The sequence below is a fragment of the Pteropus vampyrus genome, unplaced genomic scaffold (genome assembly GCF_000151845.1).
Source record: "Pteropus vampyrus isolate Shadow unplaced genomic scaffold, Pvam_2.0 Scaffold394, whole genome shotgun sequence".
NCBI classification, from domain to species: Eukaryota; Metazoa; Chordata; class Mammalia; order Chiroptera; family Pteropodidae; genus Pteropus; species Pteropus vampyrus.
Genome location: NW_011889175.1, coordinates 1,757,960 through 1,780,214, shown reverse-complemented (window position 1 = coordinate 1,780,214; position 22,255 = coordinate 1,757,960). Strand labels below are relative to the sequence as shown.

At 42.3% G+C, this 22,255-nt stretch overlaps 3 protein-coding genes across 15 annotated transcripts in view; 1 reads left to right on the top strand and 2 right to left on the bottom strand.

The window, feature by feature from the left end:
- PRMT7 (protein arginine methyltransferase 7) overlaps positions 1 to 9,278 on the bottom strand; it is a 36,279-nt gene extending 27,001 nt beyond the window's left edge. Inside the window, exons 1-3 of one of the 5 annotated variants that reach the window (XM_011380544.2) lie at positions 9,148 to 9,278; positions 5,759 to 5,946; positions 3,046 to 3,082 (exon numbers count right to left, since the gene is read on the bottom strand). In XM_011380544.2, the coding sequence (XP_011378846.1) occupies positions 3,046 to 3,082; positions 5,759 to 5,853 (132 nt within the window). In that variant the 5' untranslated portion in view covers positions 5,854 to 5,946; positions 9,148 to 9,278. Of the gene's footprint in view, positions 1 to 3,045; positions 3,083 to 5,758; positions 5,947 to 6,960; positions 9,104 to 9,147 lie in introns of those variants that run through there. The other 4 variants (XM_011380545.2, XM_023523538.1, XM_023523537.1 and 1 more) reach the window with 4 other exon arrangements.
- Positions 9,279 to 9,283: 5 nt separating this feature from the next.
- Positions 9,284 to 15,774, top strand: SLC7A6OS (solute carrier family 7 member 6 opposite strand). Its single transcript, XM_011380535.2, has 5 exons — positions 9,284 to 9,514; positions 9,635 to 9,910; positions 13,120 to 13,323; positions 14,280 to 14,400; positions 15,032 to 15,774. The coding sequence occupies exons 1-5, from the start codon at positions 9,320 to 9,322 to the stop codon at positions 15,160 to 15,162; spliced, it is 927 nt and encodes a 308-aa protein (XP_011378837.1). The 5' UTR covers positions 9,284 to 9,319; the 3' UTR covers positions 15,163 to 15,774.
- The window catches only part of SLC7A6 (solute carrier family 7 member 6), a 31,750-nt gene continuing 22,494 nt past the window's right edge, over positions 13,000 to 22,255 (bottom strand). For 8 of the 9 annotated variants that reach the window (XM_011380540.2, XM_011380536.2, XM_011380537.2 and 5 more), the window contains 4 exons: positions 21,744 to 21,840; positions 19,771 to 19,920; positions 19,485 to 19,668; positions 16,669 to 19,044 (listed from right to left, as the gene is read on the bottom strand). In XM_011380540.2, the coding sequence (XP_011378842.1) occupies positions 18,950 to 19,044; positions 19,485 to 19,668; positions 19,771 to 19,920; positions 21,744 to 21,840 (526 nt within the window). In that variant the 3' untranslated portion in view covers positions 16,669 to 18,949. Of the gene's footprint in view, positions 13,184 to 16,668; positions 19,045 to 19,484; positions 19,669 to 19,770; positions 19,921 to 21,743; positions 21,841 to 22,255 lie in introns of those variants that run through there. The other variant, XR_897111.2, reaches the window with a different exon arrangement.

Genomic DNA, 22,255 nt, shown 5'->3' with positions numbered 1-22,255 from the left:
TCCCAGAGATACGCTCCAAGAAGATAAACTGACAGAATAGCTGATTGTTTGACCTTTCCTTCTGAAAAGACATTTAGACAATTGGGGGAAAGTTTGGGCATAAAAGAATGACATGTAAATAGAAAAAAAAGCCAAAATAAGATAATTATTAACAGAGCTATGCAAGAGAGGAAAACTAATCAGAGTATATCACATAGCTCAACTGTGAATAGTGTTTAAATAGTTGTAACAAAGTAAATATGAATTTAACTAACACACTTATACAGTTCTTACCTTTTAACAACCCTTTAAAAGGAAGTACTATTGTTATCCTTATTTTACAGATGAGAAAACAGAGGCACAAAGAGTTTAAGTGACTTGCTAACTGAAACTCTGAATACTGATTTAGCAAAAATTATAACAGTATTGGGAGGAAAGAGGAACAAGTTGGAAAGCGGTGAATAAAAACCAAATTCTTAGCTCTCACAGTGGCCATTCCATAGATAATAGCTATTTAGATACGGATTTAAACACAAAACAAACAGCTCAGAGAGAAGAAAGGAGGTGGCCTCTGAGGTTAAACATGAAAAGGTTTTGTCTTTGGGAAATGATATAGCAGGGGACTGCTATTTTTCACAATAAGCCTTATAGAACTATTTGATATATAAAGTAAGTGCATTTATGTCTTGGATAAAATCAGTATGGCATTTTATGTTATGTGCTTCCTACCACAAAAAAAAAAGTTTAAAAAATTAGTATGGCAATTGTTACAATTGTTGAACTAGGAAAATGACCATCAAATACATTATATCCCTAAAAAGCAGGGGGCAGTTTTCTCTGGGTAGCTGTGGCTGTGAGGCTACAGGAGTGGGGCTGAAAGCTGGCCTGGGAGTTTCAGGCCAGCCCATGAGTTAGCTGACCACCTGAGAACCCTGATAAGCAGCATCCTGCATAGTAAACCAGAGTTGACATACTCTTTGAATGACACCTATTAAATTAGCTATACTTTTTAATTACCAATTTTGAAGGTACTACAGGGAAATCAGAGCCCTCTTAAAAGGCAATTTGGCAGCGGCAGTGTCCATCAAGAGTCATACCTATGTTTATTACTGTAGACTACACTAAAGAAGATATACAGAGAGATGGCAAATAAGCACATGAAAAGATATCTGAAATCATGTCATTAGAAAAATGAAAATTACAAATACAAAGTTAAATGTATGTTTAACACACAGACCCAGCAATTCTACTCTTATATATCTGCCAGAAAGAAATGAAAACACATGTCTACACAAAGACTTGTATGTGAAGGTTTACGATAGGACTATTCAAAATTCAAAACAGTCCAAAACTAGAAACAATCTAAATGTCCATCAACTAGTAAACAGATAAACAAAATATAGTATATTTATATAATGGGATATTATTTAGCAATAAAAAGAAATGAATACCAATACATACTCAACATGAATGAACCTTAAAAACATGATGAAAATACATATAAGATATATATCATATGATTTCATTAATGTAAAAGTTATATAAAAGGCAAAACTATACAGAGAGAAAGCAGATCAGTGGCTGCCTGGGGCTAGGATGGGCACTGAGATTGACTCCAATCAGGCATGATATAATTTTATGAAATAATGAAAGTGTACTAAAAAAAACAAAACAAAACAAAAATCTAAGACACCATGCAAAAGTATAGAGAAATGTGTTTATCTTGGCTCTGCCATTAACCAGCAAGTTCTGATCCCATTTTCTTATGGTAAGTGGAAAGCAGAAGTTAATAGTTAAATAACGAATGTTCCGCCAAGGGGCTTGAATTTACCTCGAAAGCAGTGAGAGGCACTGAAGGGTTTTAAGTAAAGAGTAACATGGTCAGATTGGCATTTCAGAAAGACCCCTTGGGCTGCTATGTAGAGGATAGAAAAGACGGGCCAACACCTGTAAACGAGGGCTGAGCAGGCAGTGAGGTTGAAAGATCCATAGAATGTGATGACAGACTGGAGGTTCAGATGAAGGAAAAGGTTCCATCCTTCAGGCTTGGCTGACTGGATGGATGGCAACACCATTTGTCCAAATCCCCTGGAAGCTGGAGCAAAATCCCCTTAGTTTGCAGACAACACTAAAATCTGAGAGGCTCGCAGCCATGAGAGTCTAAAAAGCCAAGACCATTAAGCTAGAGAGGAGTAGACAAATGCTAAGAACAATATTCGTTCCACATTCTATAATTCCCCAACAGTTCATGAAAGGTTCTCGGATATCCAATTTAAATTAGGAAGGTACATAGTGCCTTTCATGTAGCCTACACACTAATGATACTTAAAAAGTTCATTCTGTCACAGTGTGTCCAAGAAGTACGTAGGCTGAGCAGTTAACCAAGGCTGGGTGAAGGAGACAAAATGGCCCATGACCACCCTTATCACATTCGTGATGCCCCTCCTGCTCTGCACTGCTCAGTTTTTAAGCTTGGTCCTGCATCCTTCTCCTTCAAGCCTCCTAACTTCCAAACCATCTAGATGAAATGGTCAAGCACTCTAGTAGACCAGGAAATTCTGGGTTGTTAACATCATAAGACAAGAACTGCAGCAGTCCCTAACTCAGATAAAAGAAAACTCAGATAAAAAAAAAAAATCAAAGAGGAAAGCTGAGATATAATTCTGCAATGAAAGTCAAATCTGCTTTACAAAATAGTCTACAGTGACCTCTAGAGATTTTATTTTTAAATTACAAATAACTACACAATGTGAAACATCATACAATTAGAGAATTTTTATTTAGAGAATATCATGGAGATCAGCTAATACATCCCACTCATTTTAAATCCTAATAAATGAGGTCCATGGAGGTTCCATGTTTTCTCCAAAGTCACACTCAGGTCGAGAGCAGAGTCAAAAGTAGGACCCAGCCTCCATACTGACTCCATTCTAGCATCATTCTAACATCAGGCCTTCAGCAGGAGTTTTTAAACTGCTTGTGGGGTTTTAGAAACCCACATCAAGATAATGGTTTCCAAAAAATAAAAAAAAAATTTTAAAGATAATGGTTTCCTTTTATACTTACTCTGTCTTTGTCATGCAGCATATCAGCATAAGAAGATCTTAAAAAAAAAAAAGACAGGTGAGAAACCTTTGCTAATAATGACATACATCAACATATGAGTATATTCACATATATAAATGCATTCTTAAATCAGACAGAACAAACATCCAGGCTGATTTTAAACTATTTTCATAGTTATATGCTGTCATTCTCCAGTACTGCAGAAAAAATCTGACAGATGTTTATTTTCGGCAAAGAACCTCAGACCCAAGAATGCTCTGGTAGTTTGCCCTGTCACAGTAACTCCAAAGCCACTAGCATATTGATCATGTTATATATCATACTTTTCCTCAGAATAACTCAGACTCATTTTGTCTAATACTAACATAATCTTGCATACACTTGTACTTTGGGATAATCACAGATGTAATACCAGGAAGAAGAACTGAGGAAAGGAACAGTATACACTTGCTGTAAACGTGACGGGTATCACGCCCAGCACACATCCTTATGACATCAGAAAAACTAAGCGTTCACCAAATTGCAGAGTGTTAAAGGGAGTTGCTTATCCATATTTTCTATTGTAGCAATTTATAAATTTGAAAACCTCTGGTAAGGTCAAGATGGGCCCACAGAATTCAGCAGGCGCAGCCCAAAGATGCTTTCTGAGAGTTCCAAGTGAGAGCCAAGGCATTCTAAATAGAGGACCTCCAGCTTCTGGTTAACATCAGTCACAGCAGCGCTTATTTTAAATGTAGATTCCCAAAATACACACAAAAAGATTCTGATCCAGAAGACAGGGCTGGAAGTTTAGAAATGTGCACTTGAACTGGTGCTCCAGGCAACTGTGACACAGGCACCCCTTACTCTACACTTTGAGGAGCACGACACTAAAAAAATAGGGTTCTTTTACGGCACGCCAAAGTTTTGACATCTGAACCCATCTATGAATGTTTAGTTCAAATCGGGTCTTCTCTTCCTTCCTTCGCTTTATGAGAGGCTTTTTCACTCCCCATCTTCCCTGCCTCACCACCCGCTCACTCTCCACCACTCCACCGACATCGTTCTCCCTAAGCACCAGCAGCTTACTCCAAATGCTAACATCCAGGGCTCTCTGACTGTGCCGGATGCTGCCTCTTCCTGAAACGCTTTCCTCCTTTCCATTCTGGCCATTCCCTCCTGGTTCTCCTGCCTCCTCAGCTATTCCAGGACTCCTCCTTCAGCCCTCTATCTTTCTCATTCCACACCCTCTTTAAAAGCCTCAGTTTCAACTCTAGTAACTGCGAATTATCTCCAGACCCACATATCTGCCCACTGGCATCCCTACTGGATGTCCAAATACCTAGTCTCCTTCATCTTCCCCTCCCCAACACCAGCAGTTCCTCCTGTGTTCTCCCTCTCAGCAAACAACAGCTCCATCCACCTAGCCACTCTAACCAGAAATCTTGGTGCTGCTTGAATTTTCTCTTTTCTGAATCACTGCATCCAATGAGTGATCAAACTCAAGCTCCCTCAAAGCTGTCTCCTCCTCTCCACCTCTACTGCCTCTGCTTTGGGGTTGCAAAATCCATCCAAGGGTCTCCACTCCCTCCAACCCACCTTCCACACTGCTCTCAGTGAGTGTTCCAAAATGTAACTTAATCCTTTTCCGCCCATTTAACATCTCAATCGCTCAGAAAATAATGTCCAAAATGTTTAGAAAGTAGTATTTTTGAGTCTTTATTCTGTGTCAGACATTGTATTTATTCGATCATCAAATAATCCTACAATAAAGGTATTATTATGAGATGTATATTACACTGAGGCATATATTATTGTATCACATATTGAGAAATATACTATATTGAGGCTCAGAGAAATAGCTTGACCAATGGCACAAAATTAAATGACAGAGCCCAGATGTATACTCACGTTCCTCTTCCTGTGTCTTGCTACCACCCTTTACGACACGACCTCTGCCTACCTTTTCAGCCTCCTCTCTTACCATAGCTCTACTTTTGATCCACCCTCTAGCACATCGAACTGCCAGCCGCTCCCCAGAGCAGCTCATCTAGGAAGTTTACACGTAATCCCTGCTGCTCAGAAAGCAATTTCCCTCCATTTAGATTTGGGAAATCACTCCATCATGCTTAGCCCAGCTGGCTCTTGCTGCTTCCATGAACTTTTGTGCCCATTTCCACTGGCCTTTATATAACTGCACTGTAATTTTTTATATGTCTGTCTCTTCCACAAAACTGCCTGCTTCTTAAAGATGGGAATCTTAAATTCTTCATTTTGGTATTCACGGCCCTAGCACAGTGCTGGCATGTTGCATGCACTCAATGATTGCTAAATAATAGTAACTCACATACTTTTAAACATCCCTTTAAAGAAATAAATGCATTTTTCACTTTTCCAAGAAGTTAACCATATGAGGAATGGGTCACTATTTCAGTGACACAAGTAAATGATTAAGTTTCATAAATTCTATTACTACTACTGAACCTTGGGTCCTCTTTGCCACTAGACAGATCGTCTGGTAAGGCTGCGACAGAATGTCTGACTCCCCACACAGGCATGATTCAGCCTAACTCCCACACAAACCTACCTAGCTGAGCACACTTGCTCCTGACCAACATCTGCCAGATCGGAAGCACTGGGTGACAGCCTATTACATACTCAGGCTGGATTCCAAGGCATTTGCTTGAGATCAAGTGCACCCTGCTACGGCCAACTGTGAACACATTTTTGTTACCTGGCAATCTCCTGGTGGTAATCATAGTGCTCATCTTCCTCCAGCCACTCCACGGATCCTGTGGTCGGATTGGCTCGCCCACAGAAGACCTTCATGGTGCTAATCAGCTCCTGGGTTTTAGCAGAGAAAAGCAGCCTAAAGTAGCCTTGCCAGTTCACGTCTTGTGGACAGGTCAGATCATCAGAAATCTATTTGCATCATAATGCCCAAGAATGTAGAAGAAAAAAAAATGTTAAAAGGCAAGAAAACAAAAGGAAAAAATTTGACAAAAATGTCAAAGCCATTGAAAATAGTTGGTTAATCATTATTTGAATCTTTCCAGCAAGAGTTATTTGGTTTTCCAGTCTGCAGAGAAGATCAAAAACTATAATACATAAGTTCAAAACGCTATCTAGAAACTTCAGCAGTCCTCAGGGATTCCAATAGGGTCAAATGAGCCTCACACGTGCATTTGGGTGCAGCCTCAGATGAAGGCAGGTGAGAAGGGAAATAAAGCAGAGGAAAGGGATAGTAGGAAAGAACAAAGAGAGACTGGGGTGGTGGTAAAGGAGTGTCACCAATACTGCCTCAGGGTACTAAACACTTAGTTTAAGGAAAAATACAAAGATAGAGCAATTCAAACAAACTAGGAAAACCAGCATCTAAACACGTAAGTCACAGCTATACCAAACACGGACAATCCCAGGAATACAAGGTTGAGCTCCCCCCCCCCGCCAAAAAAAGCAAATCACAGAATACATATAAGATTACATTTACATAAAATTTACTATTATACACAACAGAACATATTCTTCAGGATTCACACTAAAAAGCATAGCAAGGAATAAAGATAGTGGTTACCTTTAAGAGGGAAGGGAAAAAGATGAGATCAAGGAGGGCCACACAGGGGACTTCAAAAATAATATTGTTCTTTTTCTAACACTGAGTGGTGGGAATACAGGTGTTCATGACACTGTCATTCTTTATGCCTTGCTATTTTTTATGATTACTTCCTATCTACTCAATACTTATTTTTAAAAGCAATTTTTAAAAATCTTTCATCAAAAACAATTTTTGCTTCAAATAAATGTCACCAGATAAAATGTCTTGTATGAGCTTTCCCTGCAAAGAAATCTATTTCTGAGAGACAGAGGAACACCAAAGCTCAAAGTCTGAAGGCATTTCTTAGCAGGTGCAGGCTCTCCCAATGCCCTCTCTCTTACCATTTAGAAAACAGCAAGTGCTCCACTCTCCTTCATTTCTTGTTAAACACTGATCCATCTTCAGGAAACCTGCTTGTTTTTGTGGTGGAGATCCCCTAAACATTCCTGAGGCATCTTATTGGCCAGAGTTACTTTCTTTTGAAATTATCTAGACTAAACATTGAATTCTCATACAAGAGGATGGAAAACATTCTTTTCTGAAAAGACTCAGGCAGTCACTAGCCTGATTCAAAGACGTTAATTTGTCTTTTAGTAAAACACTACTTGTAAAATCTTAGCATATCTATCCTCTACTCTAGTGGCTCTCAAACCTTCTGACAACCCCAGCAAGAAATGTACTTTAGAGGGACACAATATATGCACACACAAGTATAAAGTTTCAAAAAATAATATTTAGCCTTCCTATGGTGAAGGCCCTGATATATTTCATCCTATTTCAATTTTATTTAATTGCTGATCATGATCCACTAAATTGGATGTCATAACTCACCAATGGGCTGCAACCTAGTATGAAAAGCATTGCTAGACTCAGCTCTGCACATCTCATATTTCTTTTAAAAAGACAGAGTATCTAGAACTACCAGAATCTGTAATGTGCTTTAGAAAATTTTGTCCAACAAATGCTGTAGAAAGAAATGACGACTTGCTGAATGTTCAGGGAAGGCTTAAAGGATGAGTAGATTTTAGGTGGGCGTGAGGAGTGGGCGTGAGGAGAGGGCACTACACCAGATTAGACAGGTTTAGACAGTCATGCACAGTGAATAAATCAGTTCAGCTGACATGAAACTGAAGGAGTCAAACATGCTGGTAGGGTCCACACTCGGGAGGATCCAGAAACCCTTACCCTGTGGTCCATGTGGAATCAATTCTGAAGTCATTTAAAAGTTAAGAGTGTAGTAAAGAACTTTAATTTGGGGGATTCCCTTTTTGTTTGCATTGTTGCTAAGGTTATAACTGTAGAGAAGTCATTGGTTTCACATAAATCTAAATGAATGCTTGAGGATGGGAACCATGTCCTGTAACCTCTTTGGGTGAGCACTACATGTTCTACAGATAAATCCCTTCATCTATTATTATGATCTGTCCTCTCCCTAAGGTGCCCACACTCCAGATTCAAGAGATATTATGACCCTCTCATTCTCCAAGAGATGTGAACTTGAACCATGCCAAGCTCCAACTGGTCAGATTACAAAGCTGATGTTTGGTTCATTCATTCAAAACTTACTAAGTATCTTCTATATGCCAAGGCACTGTGTTAGGGACTGAAGGACAACCATAAACAAGACAGAGTAGGTCCCTGGCCTCCTAAATATTAGTCTCTAATGGGGGAGAAACCAAATATAAAAAATTACAGACTATAATGCAAGAAAGGAAATACACAAGATGCCTATGAGAGTAACAAGGTTATGGAAAGGCTCGCTGAGGGAGGCGGCATTTGAGACCTGCAAGATAACCCAGGTTAAAAGTTGAGGAAGAGTAGTACTTATATTTCAGGAATCCTTACCCCAGCTATTCCAAGAAAAACCCTTAATGTGGAAAGAACTTAGTGCATAAGCAAAAACTGACAAAAACTTGAGTGACTGAAAAGAGTGTGAGCATAAGAAATGATACGAGATTAAGTGTGAGCTTTGGAAAGGTGTTTGGATTTTATATTAAACACACTGGGAGCTCCTGAAGGGTTTTAAGCAGGAGATTGTCCATGTCAGGTGTTCACTTCTACAGGGCAGTTTCTGGCTAGTGTGTGGTGAATAAACTGGCTTCTAACTACGAACTTCAGACCACAGCGATTGCGAAAAGCGAGCCCATCAGCAGTTCTCTGAATCAGAGAACCGTGGCCCTGTTAGGGGTGCGATGTTTGGAGCTCCTTATGATTGCGGTGCAGGTCTCTGTAGCTGAGGGGAGACTCTGGGTACGTCCTATGATCCAGGTCACCGCGGAGGTGGCTCCACTACGGACCCAGCAAGCGTCAATCAGCCGAGAGGAGGGCAGAGCCGCGGCCTGCCTGCAACCCCAGTCTCCCGCCAGCCCAAGCGCTCCGAGCCGTCCCATGCTGATTCTACAAAGGTGGTCGAGAGTCCTGAAAAGATGCGTATCCCACGTTCGGAGTACGCCCACACCAGGGCTCTGGCTGGCTGCACCCGGGACTCTAAACGCGACTACACCTTCCCAACCCGCCCAGCGCCTCACCGGCAGCGGGAACCGCTCCGTTCACTTCCGCCGCCACTGCCACGCTACCGCGGCCAGCATGAGCGCAGGCCTTCGCGCACCGGCTGAGCGTGCCAGGGGCAGGGCCGGAAGCGGAACTTAAAGGCTCTCCCGTCCGCCCCAGCATCCCCCACAATGCTCCGCGACAGCCGCTATGGAGGCTGGCAGGGCAGCTGTTCTCCGCGTGAAGCGGAAGCGCAGCGCGGAGCCCGCAGAAGCTCTTGTCCTCGCATGTAAACGTCTCCGGAGCGACCCAGTCCAGTTGGCGGCCCAAAATACGCCCCCCGAGGGTCTGGAGAGAGCAGCAGAGAATAATGTCTTCCAGTTGGTGGCCACCGTGCGCTCCCAGGTATTGGGCAGGGATGGAGCCGGTGTGGAGGGGATCTTAGAGACAACCGGGGTGAAATTGTATCCCTGATCCCACACGAACCCCTGCCTACGCTGGCTCCCCTCCCCTACCGCCCTCCAGGAGGAGCCTGTCCAGCCGCTTGTGCGGGCCGCCTTACGCCCACCACAGGGCAGCCAGCAGCGTATCCGCCGCAACCTCCGCACGTCGGTTCGGGAGATCCGGCAGGAGGGCCGCTACAGGGTCGTCTCTAGCCGCCGATCCTCAGGGATTCCTTCGGGTGGCCTAGAGTCTGAGGACACGCCTGGAAACCCAGAAGCCGCCGACGACGTAGGTTTCCAGCTATTCGACCTGGTCCATGAAGAAGATCCAGAGGCCGCTGCCGCAAGTTCCTGCGACGTAAGTACACGCCGGGAGGAAAGCTGGGCTATGGACGGATAGCGCCAGGAGTCTGGGCGCTAAGTAAACACACAGTTAAGATGCCCAGGGCTTCTTCACTTTTTATTGGTGGATGATCCATCCGGTTTGATAACCTAATTTTTACAGATTAGTTTATCTATTCAGCGAGTATTTACCGAGTGCCCAGTAGTGCCAGGCATTGGTTTTAGGTTCTGTGGATATAGCACTGAGGACCTAGCATTCAGGTAGAGGAGAAAAACAGTAAACAAATAAATTCTGTGTCAGATGGTGATATGGGCTATAAGGGGGAGGGAGGAAACAACGCAGGGAAAGAGTGGTTCCATTTCAGAGGTCTCAATGAAAAAAATGACATTTGAGTTAAGACTTGAAGGAAGCGAATGGCAGGTCATTGTGTAAATCTTGGGGAGAGGCATTCCAGTGTGAGGACCTGTAATTGCAAAGGCTCTGTAGCCAAGTTTGTCTGGTGTTTTTCAGGGTCATTATGCCTGGAGCCCAGTCATCTGGGGGAGAATAGTAATAGAATTTGGGGCAAGGATGTCTACTAGATCCTGTAGGTACTTTCTAAGGACACATTGCCTTTTCATCCTGAACTGGGGAATTACTGGAGGATTTTGAGCAAGGTAAAGAAAGATAGAGCAGATAGGAAAATTCATCAAAGGAAGGTTAAAGGAGTAGTACTGGGAAGCATATCAAGTTTGAGGAGATTTAGATCTAGAATGCACACTTAGTGTTATTAACACTACATTACATTTAATGTGTGTTTTGTACCTCACTTCCAAAAAAAGTCTGCATGCAGATCATAGAAATAGAAAATTCTCAGCCTAAGACATGACCCCTCCTCCTGATAAGCATTAAAAATTTTTTCACTCCTTTTAATATATTTTTAACTTTACAAAATGAAATTTTAATTCAAAATACATCAAGTAGAACTTATTTACTCATGGTGCTAGTATAGCTGGATAGCAATTTGGGTATGATATCTATAGCCGGGGGTTCCCAATCCCCAGGCTGCTGACCAGTCAAGACCTGGCAGCACAGCAGGACGAAAGCAGAGAGGGAAGCTTCATCTGTGTTTGCAGCTGCTCCCCAGCTCTAGCTTCCCACCTCTAACAATACTGCAGTACCACCTCAGCTCCACCTCAGATCAGGCATTAGATTCTCATAGGAGCACCAGTCCCTGGTGCCAAAAAGGCCTGGGGACTGTTGTATATAGCCACATCTTTTACCAAAAGTAATTCATGAGTTACCAATCAAATAGTTTTTAAAATTAAACCATTGTTCAGTGGAATCAAATCAATAGCTCAATTTTTAAGAAAAATAGATAAACTGAAGGATGTGAACACAGATTTCCCCAACAATGCAATTCAAACTATAAACACATCTAAAATGTTTGCTGAGTAATTATTTTAAAAACATGAATTTAAGCAGAAAGCAAACTTGAGTTTTATGCCTACTAAGACTAGCAGGGGAAAGGTTTTTGCAAAGCTGTGATTAAAATGGTACATGACGTAGTGCTTAAAACTGATACAGGTCTTTTGGAAAGCAGCATGGCTTTACATATCAGGAATCCAATAGCTTGGGGCCTATTTTTAGACCATTTAAACTTATTTTTATTGTTTGGACTCTAAAGCCATCCAAAAATCTAAAGAAATTTAAAAATTAGTGATAGCATTTCTGTGCCACATTACAGTGGGTTTATCTTTAAATTGACACCATTTATTTTAAGCAAAGAAAGTACTACTTAATAGATTACTACTTAATCTGAAAAAGTGAAACTATTCGGTTCATTTTATCTAGTAATCTCACCCCGAGGATTTATCCTAGCAAATAGCTGTGGTATTAAAAGCTGTTGGTTTACTAAATAATTACAATGCATCAAGTATTGTGCTAAGTACTTGTTATATTTTCTTTTAACTCATTTAATCATCTCAAAAACCCTATGAGGTAGGTACTTTTATCTCCATTTTTCAAATGCAGGAAACTATACATTCATTGCAACATTGTATATGGAGGCTAAAATTATAACTGAGAAATTGACTACACAACTAGACCTTTAAATTAATAACCATGAAGACTGGGAAGATGGGAAAGTACTTATATGTTTAATGGTAGAAAATGCGATGTGTAGTATAATCGAAAATGTGGGTAAGCATATACATAGACTAGACTTAAAAATAATTTTCTTTTATGAAAATACTATATAGGAAATTTGAAAAAAGATAGCAAAAAAAAAAAAAATCACTGCATAATTTGCTGGACTGAGGGCTGGGGACTTATGAGTTGGAGCCAGAACTTTCCTTATAAACAGCTTTGAGGTTGAGTCTGCACAAAAACTGACATCTCTACTTCCTTTTTACTTTGGAACAAAGAACTGATTCCCATTAGCCTGTGATAGAGAGCACTGGTCTCCCCTTTTCTGCTTTGGCTACGGGATGCCCTTCCCCATATGGTGTCTGGTTTGAGCTGCACAGCCTACTGTGATGAACCTATCGAAAGGGGTCATTTGCTGCATGTTCCTTGATTTCCAAATTGACCTCTGTATCCTGGATAACACAGCCTGTTGCCCCTGGGGCACATCTTACCTGGGCCAGTTCCATTCTGGGGCAATTCATCTTGAGCTAGTCTTTCTAACAGGAAAAGAGTTACAGGGGAATCCACTCTTGGTTTGTGGTTAAAAGCAGGATGTCATTGTGGACAAGCCAAGTGGTAGGTGGTGGCTGGTAGTGGTCATCAGAGCCTAGGAATTGCCCTTTGGCCCCTATAGGCCACACAAGATGCAGACCCATTTGGGGGTCAGCTGTGAGCCTGCAGATCTCCAAGGAGAGAACATCATACCAAAGGAGCTCAGGAAGACCTAGGGGAAGACTCACCAGCTCTGCTGGCCCTTCCCTCTCCTCAGGCCAGTCTGTGCATGTGCTCTTGCATCAGCCAAACACAAAAGAGTAGGAGGCTATTGTATAAGTTTCTATCTCAAAAGAACTACATGTTACTTTTTATTTTTTTAAGAAATACTTGTTTATTTTTAATCTCATAACTAATTAAGAAGAGACTAGCAGGTCATGGAGATAAATGTTGAATCTAACACAGAGACTGTAGGGAAGCTTCCTTCACCCAATTCTTAGGTTCTTTCTCTTGGAACATCCATGTTTTTATCTCATGCATGTTATCATCTGCTATTTTCTTTACAGGCATCTGACCCAGATGTGATCCTCTGCAATTCTGTAGAGTTGATCCGTGAGCGGTTGACTGTATCTGAAAATGGACCAAGAGTCGGGCACCAGGAAGAAAAGAAGGACGACTATGTATATGACATTTACTACTTGGAGATGGCCACTCCGGGATGGATTGAGAACATCCTCTCTGTGCAGCCCTACAGCCAGGAGTGGGAGCTGGTAAGTGGACCCATGAGGATGAGGGGCATGAGGCAGCCTAAGCGACTCTCGAGTCAGGGTACTTTGCCTCCCTGAGTTCCAATCTTGATCAACGTTGTTCTTAGTTCTTGTCCTTGCTTAAAAGGAAATATTTATTCTAAATGCCATCCAGGAACCTGGGTTTAGTACAGGGAATTGTGGGAGAAAGTCTACATTGATAATTTTTGCTCTTAATGAATCTTTTACAAGGTTTGCAGTATCTTTATTGTTTATACCTCCCCAATCTTGGGAGGAAAAATGTATGGGGGCTTATAATAAAGAGAAAATAAAACCAGAAATTCTTAACATGAATGAGAACAAAACCTTTTGTTAAATTGTATCTTATAAGAGGAAAACCTTGGATTAAGAAAGCCAACTTCCTGACATTATTTGTACAACATTCTAAAATGATTAATGAAAGAAATTAAGGTAATACCTGTCATACTCTTATTATGAGAGAAAAACCTTACTTTACACCTACACTATAAGTATAATCTTAGGCACCTACCTTGGACCATTCATAGCCCCTCCTCCTGCCTTCCTGCAGCCCTCACACTTGGGTTTTGGTTCTGATCTTTGTAATCACCCGTAATCTGTATAATCCCTCTCTCACCCGGCTGTCCTTTGAGAGTTTGAAGATCACTGCCATCACCTACTCAGAGCTGTCTCTCCCTCCCACCCTGGAGCGTTCCCTTCTGGTGAAGTTGTCTGTCCCACCAGGAATGTGGTGCCTGGAGCTAGACTTGGGAGTGGAGTAAGGCCAGTATCTCCCTCTTATATCTTAAGTGCAGCCTCTTGTGAAGCAGAGTCAAACTAAGCCAAGGCTGCCTCTTTTTCACATGGCACACTTAAATGACAACTCCAAGTTGGTCTGCTAATAGCTTCCCCCAAACCAAAACCTTAGATATTTTGACTTATATTTATATGGAAATGTGCAGGTGAATGATGACCAACAATCAGAGGACATTTATGAAGATGAAGATGACGAGAATAGTGAGAATAATTGGCGCAATGAGTACCCAGAGGAGGAGAGCAGTGACAGAGATGAAGATTCCAGAGGTAGGTGGATGACAGCCTTGGATGGGGAGGGACAGGTGGGATCTAAGACTGAGGCGTGAGCACAGTTGACAGGTCCATCTTAACTGGCTCTCCTTCTCTGCCATTGAGCTCCAGTAGCTCAGCCATAAAAGATTGTAACTGTAGGGGACCCACAGACCAGTGTTTCCAGCAGGGCTTCTCAAGCTGTAATGTAAGTCAGATGTGGGTTCAAAACATCTACCCCAGTGTTCCTGTCCCTGCTTCGGTCTAAGTACTAGAGAGGTTCTAAGTGCCAACAAAAAGAATTTCTTGGTGTCTGTTAATGGAGGAACAATTAAAGTATGGAATATTCTATTGGGGAAATGCCTATATGTTAAAAAAGGGCAAAGTTCAAAATTATGATACAACTAATACAGCAAAAAAAAAAAAAAAATCCTATACTTAGGGGGGAAATGACAAAGTACTCCGGTGTTAGGGGACTTGGTTTAGATGGTAGGAATATGGTTTTTTATTTTAATGTTCTAAATTCTCTTTATTGAACAAGTATTTTATAATGGGGAACAAAAAAAACACCTTTTTGAGAAGGGAAGGGGCTCTCACGATCACCTAAAAAATCGTACAGCTGGGGCCCATTCCTGTTATCTCATTCCAGGCTCTGATGACTACAACAGCCTCAGTGATGAGGAAAGAGGCAACAGCAGACCACAGATATGGAGCAAATACCCTTTGGATGTTCAGAAGGAGTTTGGCTATGACAGCCCCCATGACCTGGATTCAGACTGATGATCCTGGGATATCCATGAAGTTCTATCATAGGCCCTTGAGGGCTTTGTGACTGCAGGGCCAGTTGCCCTGGTAATGGGTTTCCTAGTTTAACACATGGAAGGATGTCCAGCAGCACCATCCTACCAGTAAAAACATGTGCTGAAGGAGGGTGTCTTTTCCACCCTCCTTTTGTAGGGCTCTTTTGCCTCCGTCAAAAGTGCCCCTACAGTCTGGGGGCAGGGAAGCCATAAACAGGAAGCTTCCCGGCCCAGGCATTTTCTCATTCTCCTACACTGAAGCCAGTAAATGGAGGAGAGTCTCCTGTTCTATCAGCAGTAAGATTCAGCTTTCCCATACCACAGGCCACCTGCCTCAAGTAAAAGCTTGTTTTTTGTCTCTAGATAGAGGGAATCTAGAAGGGTGACACTGGGTCCCTTACAAGAATGGCCACTAGGGAAGGAACCAGCATCAGCTTGAGCTGTGAAGGGTGTTAATAGCGGTCTCTACCTCCCTGCTTCCTGACTGATACGGTTATATAAAGATTGCTGTCTTCCTTTGTCAGTGGTGCCAAGGAACAAAGTATATGTGAATGTGATACTCTGCATTTAATAAAAACTAACTTTAAATATGGGCGCAAGTAATTCCTTTAAAACCTTTTAAATCTGAATATATTAGGTGTTTTGCCTTCGTGCTCGCTCTCGTTCTCTCCTCCTCATCCCCCACCAAAAATGGCAGGGGGAGGGTAGTAAGATAGTTTTAGAATTGACCTTAAGGACTTCAGGCAAGTGAGGAATGTTTATTCAAGCACTCACCAACACTACCAACAGAAACTACTACCAAAAAGACCGGTTTTGTTACCAGAACTCGTATCTCATAAGCAAACTCTCTCTTCCTACCCCTTTCCAAACCACAGATACCTTAACTCTGAGTTGGCACTTATTCTCCTAATGTAACATTATCCAGAACTTTCTGCAAAGATGAATATGTCTATACCTGTACATGCAATAGTAGCCACTAGCCACATATGGCTGAGCACTTGAAATGTGATTAGTGCAACTGAGAAATTGAATTTTTAATGTAATTTTAACTTAACTTGCTGCATGTGGCTAGTAGCTACTATACAGCATGGGCCTAAGGGAACTACACAGAACCTTCTATTCAAGGTGTGCCCTCTCGACCTACGGCCACAGACTCACGTGGGAAGGTGAATCACATAAGGATACATCTCCTTACCTCTTTTTAAGATTTCATAAGCATCTCTACTTTTCTACTCATTCTTTCACTCTATATTCATTATGTAAGTCTTTACCTACATTATTTCCTATCTACGTGGCATTGATAAACCTGCCAAAATGATTAAATTCTATATTTACTCAGGCTTTACTCTTGAGGCTATAACCAACACACTATTGGTTTCCCATCCTAAGTATCCACAAAGGTACAATTCAGCATTGCAAGTAACAGGTCCAATACTAGTCATTTTAGACTCCTGTAGGTATAGAGACAAAGAATTAAAAACCACTCTACCATTTTAATGCACTCTTTATGTACTCATTAAGGTTTGCCAACATTAAAGGGCTGATAGCTTCACACAGTACCTACTACAAAAGGGGTTAGCACACCAGGAGACAACAAAAATCTTGAGAATTAATTCCACCATGATGCTTGAGTGCTGTAGGGAGCTTCTGGCCTCCTCCCACAGAAGAGTTCCTGAGAACAGTGTGTATCCAGCACAGTGGGGAAATGCAGTCATCATCCAGTAATGAGAGGAGGATGACATGGCTCACTAAGCAAGTGTAAGGGCATCTGGGGTGTGAGGCCCTTGCTTCCCCCAGGAGCCGCTGGGAAACCAAGTTCCTAGGATTAGCTGGTCATCTATTCGAGTGAAAAAAGCTAAAGGCTGGCTCAGGGACCCTCAAGGTGAACAAACTCTACTTAAAGGATTAGCTCTACAGGATCCCTGGGACGGGCCAGCTTGGCTCAGACAGGAGTCATGTTTACAGAGTCTAGGCAAGTCAGCCTTTGCACAAGATTCCCTGCTGCCAGGCAGGAATTTGCTCAGCAAATCCCCAACCCGTGATGGCAGGAATGTCCCCCTGTGTTCTCACACATGCATGCCTTGAACCAAAAGCAACTGAGCATGCTCCCCTAAATTGTCTTTATTGAGCAAGTATGACCAAGGTTACTCCCTTGTCTGAGACTGAGGCCAGTTTGATAGAGAAAAATGGTCAGAAAGGGAGACTGCCTCAGAGTTCTTGCCTTTACCACTGATCAATTCTAAAACAATCAATTCCAAGGACAAGGAGCCCATGGCGTATGCCAAGCCAGCAGGTTCTCCTGAGCCCAGGATGTCAGGGTCTGGGGGCATCACGGACAGTTGTACAATCCAGTGCTGCTATGCTGCTCATGAAGGAATACCCATTAGGACAAACCTACTGCTCTGGACTGACGTGGGTGCTAAAGAGTAGCCTGAGCACCAGAAGTAGTTGCTTCTAGTCGTGCAGTCTGCTAAGGAGCCAGATTGAGGTTGAAGCAGCTTTCTCCCAGAGCCTTCATGATTTCCACAGGAAGAAAAGAGAAGTCCCCACAAATACCAAGCTCTTCCTGAGACTGCAGCCCCACCAGACCTGGGACAAGGAGGCAGGCAGGAGAGGAGTGCACTATCTTGATAATCCACACCGAGATGGCTCAGTGTAAACAAAGCCTGGTGTCGGGGACAGAGGAGGAGGAGGATGCAGCCTGGTGTGAGGTTTTCAAAAAAAGAAAATGACAACTTCTAGCACCAAGGTGGGCTTGCATGGGTCTGCACAGCAGTCCCTCGCACCGACCCTTACTGAGAGGGGCGAGCTGTTTGGTAGCTTGGGTCCATGAGACATTGACAACTGAAAGAATTCAAGTGACCCACCCAAACTCTAGAAGTAGACGTTTCTGTCCTCTTAAAGTTCATACCATAAACCCAGAGATGTACTTTCTATCAACTAATTAAGTAAAATAAAGGATTATCCTTCAAAATAGCAGTATTGCCAGACTTTTGACTTATGAATTTGTTCATCCGTCCTTGCTGAACTATCTGTATACTAAAGTGTAACAGGTACATGAGTAAAACAATCTTTAAAGTTTACCTTTGCATGTAAGACTCAAGAGAAGACTGCTCGAACCAAGCAAAAAAATCTGGCCACAGTCTGACCCACAGCCATATAAAGACATTTATAAAGACAGAGGGACTTGGCTTTGGGTACTTTAAATTTTTAAACAGACTTGCATCCTGTAGATGAATGAACAACAATGCTTTGCTAGAACTGGTGTTCTGGATTAAATAACATCAATAAATAATGGAATACAACTCTCTCAAGGAAGAAATGGTAGCATTTCAGGCCTCTCAAGTCAGGTGCTTGGACCTGGTCAGAGGAAAACATTCCAAAATGCAGCCCCTTTGTAGATGCTCTTGGTTCAAACCTCAAGCGAGCAAATTCAGAAACCACCAGCCACAGCTATTAACCTAGCTAGCACTTCCTCTTCCCCTAGTGCAACTCACCAAGTAAGCATTAAGGGCTATACCCTCCCACCAGGTACAAAATTCACCATTTCCACCACCATCACCACCCTCTGAAGTCCCCCACCTTCAGCCTGGCCCCAGACCCTGAGCCTCCTCCCACAGCTTACCAATGAGAGTGACCACATGAGTAGGCCATCAGCTCTAAGTTCCTTTACATAATGTGGGCCAACAGGCTCCTTTACTACAAGAGGGTTGGGCCCATACAGTCTTGTCAGCTTTGCAGGCCTCAGGGAACTCCAGCTCTGGCCTCTAGTCAATTTTCCTCTCAACCTTTCTCTCTTCAGTTACATCTAGCTCAGTCAGGACACAAAAGCAAATCTTCTGGGTGACTTTGGTGAATGTAGCTAAATGAAAAGAGAAGAATTTAGCAAACAGGTGACATTTCATCTACAGCCCCAATCTGAACACCACAAGGCTGATGAAAACATATTGTGGCTCCCTTCCCACCTCTCCCTTGCGGAGGCTTTACCCTTCACTCCAATAAGCTTCAATGTCCCCGGTCCATGCGCAACCAGAGAGTCTGAGGCATGACTCCTTGTCCTCCCATGTAGATTGCACTTTCAAGAGGTAGTGTTTTAACTCCCAAATAGGACTCCAAAGATAGAATTAAAGTGATCGTGTCAAGATCAAAAGGGAAGAAGTCATGTGGGGCAGCCAGGTCTCATGGCCTCTAGCACATCACCAGTATGGGTGGCTGTTAGCCACCACCCCCACCTCTACAAGCATCTGTGTGTACACGCACACACACACACAGCCAGTGAGTAATGGGCAAAGAGAAGCTCACCTACGGCATTCCGAACAAAGAGTGGCCTTCGGGACTCTGGCAAATAAACACCAAAGAAGTAGACGGGGACCCCGGAGAGGGAGATCACAATGCCAGTGATGGAATTGATGGTGTCAGCATAGAGGGGCACAATCACCAGAAACAAGGAGCATGCGCAATACACGATGGGAAATAACAGGCTCAGCTGAAATGGAGGGAGGTAAGATATTAGGGAAAGATGGGGGCATGGGGAAGAAGGCACCTTGGAAAGATGGCCCACCCTCCTAGTCTTCCCAGAGCCACGCACCTTGAGAGGCCGGGGCCGATTGGGCTCCTTCCAGCGAAGGTAGAGTTGTCCAGCAACAGACAGGCCCACAAAGAACCAGTAGCTGAAACTGAAGTAGGTGATGAGCAGGAAAACATCCTCCACAGTGAGGTAGATGAGCGCCATGGTACACTGGAGGAGAAAGGGGAAACCAGGAGGGGGCAATGTCACCACCAGACCCCAGGAGACTCCACCATCACTAGATCTGCTAACTGTTGATTTAACTTCGCTGGATCACCCCTGGTTCTCTTCAGTGACTCCTTGGCATCAGCAAGGTCTGTTCTCTACCTTAACTTTTAAAGTGTCGTCTCTCCCTCTTCTGTTGGGGGCCCTTCCTCCACTCAACACCTCCCTTTTTTTGCAAGCACTTCAGTAACAAGCCAGACCTTATTCCTCTTCTGATGGCAGACAGTGAGGCCCTTCTCACATCAATGCACCAACCTCAACATGAATCACACCATGCCCTCTGGAATACAAATGGGCAAATTCCTCCAGAACCATCTTACTTGTTCTGGTGCCTTAGAAATGCAGATTAGCAAAATGGAGCCATACCTCTGAGGAGAAAGGTTCGACAGAATTTGCCCTTTGGAACAAAAGTGCTCTGGAAGACCAGAGTCAGGGACTACAGTACTGGGACAAGGTCAGATTTGCTTAAACTTCAACAATATGGCAAACTGCTCCTATGATGCCAGCTCTACCAATCATTAATGCAAGTTTTTATTTGGCTGTATGTACAATTTAAGCTATTAAAATTTGTATAATATTATGGATTAAAAAAAAAAGAATATGGCGTTTCCTCTACGTATCTTTTCACCCCAGATTATCAACAAAAGATTTAAAGCAAAAAGAGCCCATTCTGGTGAGAGAAGCAGAATCCTTTATTGAGAGGAGAAAAGTGAGGTGGAAGGTTATTCAATTAAAAGACAATATGTTGGATCTCCCCTAAATTTATAAATTCAATGCTATCTCAATCAAAATATTGAGAGTTTTTTGTTATTTTGACAAAATGATACCAAAGTTCATCAAGACAAATGAATATGAAAATTGCCAAGAAAATTCCAGGAGGAAAAAAACTGAAGAAGTACCCTCATTGTTTTCAGCGATTCAGTATAAAGACAAATAATGAAGCTTAGTGCTGATTAGTTGAGATGATGATATATTTTAGGGGCATATTGTTATACTTGGTGCATATGAACCACCCTAAAAAATTAACTATTATTATTATTTTTATATGATAAAAAATTTGAAAATGATAGAAAAATAGATTATTCAATAAATGATATCGGTATAGCTGGCTAGTCATTTGAAAAAAAAAAAAATTAAGTGATTCTCCACTTTACTCCGTACACCAAAATATAAATTCCAGATGAATCCAAAACTTAAACTTAATTAATTAAACCACATAAGACTTAATGACAAGAAAAATTCACTGCATTTCAGATCTTGGAGTAAGGCCTTTCTCTGGGTCCCTGTTAGCTTTTATATATATAAAACACATTGCAAATTAGAAAATGGTGGTCTTTTCAGGACTCTTTCATCTGTCAGAACACTTCTGTAATTTACTAATTTTGGTGTAATAAAACACTACTGCCGTCTACTATTTATAAATCTATGATGTCTATGATATGAATAGAAGCCTCTTGGATAGTTGTACAACTGGTCTGGTTTCTTTTCTAAATATGATTTAACAATTTAAAAAATAAGGAGGAGCTGGAAGAAGAAGGCACTGTCATAAAAGAAAAATCTTACAAATTCACTTTTGTGTTCCTTTGTAGCATTTCCCTTCTTTAAAACGATTAAGTTTTATATTCTAAAATAATTTTAAGAAAAAGGAAGAAACAAGGAGAAGCTCAGGAAGTATCTCAAGAAGCTACTATACCTCCCACACTACAGTCTTCTCATGAAGAGTACTACACAGATATATCGGGGCCCCACACACCCCCAGCAGAGCTTACATTGAACAACAAAGCAGGGATGGGTGTAAAACGCTCAACGTGGATCATAGACAGAAGGTCAGGGAGGTGGCCCTCCCGGGAACCCACAAAGAATAACCTGGAGAGACAAGAAATATGTCAGCATTATCCTTTTACTCAACCATGCAGCCACACTCCTCACTCAGACAAACTAGGCTCAGAGCCCCAGAAAAAAGCAGCAGGTAATCTCTCAGGAGCATCCCATGTTCCCCATGCATGCCCAGCCCAACCTACTCCTATTACTCACAGATGTCTCCACCCTCTTCAACCATGGGCACCTCACCGTCACCCATAAACGTCCTACCCCACTGCTACCTGCTGACACCTCCAGCCCCTTAGCTATGGAATACACCATCATCCACAGACACTCCCACTTCTCTCAATCACAGATATCTTACCATCACCCATTGGATGCCTCATCCTTCCATCACCCACTGGCACCCAATCTATCCCACCAGGGGTACCCTCACTCTGCCACCCCATAGATTTCATAC

Bases quoted from the DNA above. Each gene is read 5' to 3' on its own strand.
- SLC7A6OS (XM_011380535.2), top strand. From the start codon at position 9,320: ATGGAGGCTGGCAGGGCAGCTGTTCTCCGCGTGAAGCGGAAGCGCAGC. The intron at 9,515-9,634 runs GTATTGGGCAGG...ACCGCCCTCCAG, and splicing joins TGGCCACCGTGCGCTCCCAG to GAGGAGCCTGTCCAGCCGCT. The intron at 13,324-14,279 runs GTAAGTGGACCC...GGAAATGTGCAG, and splicing joins ACAGCCAGGAGTGGGAGCTG to GTGAATGATGACCAACAATC.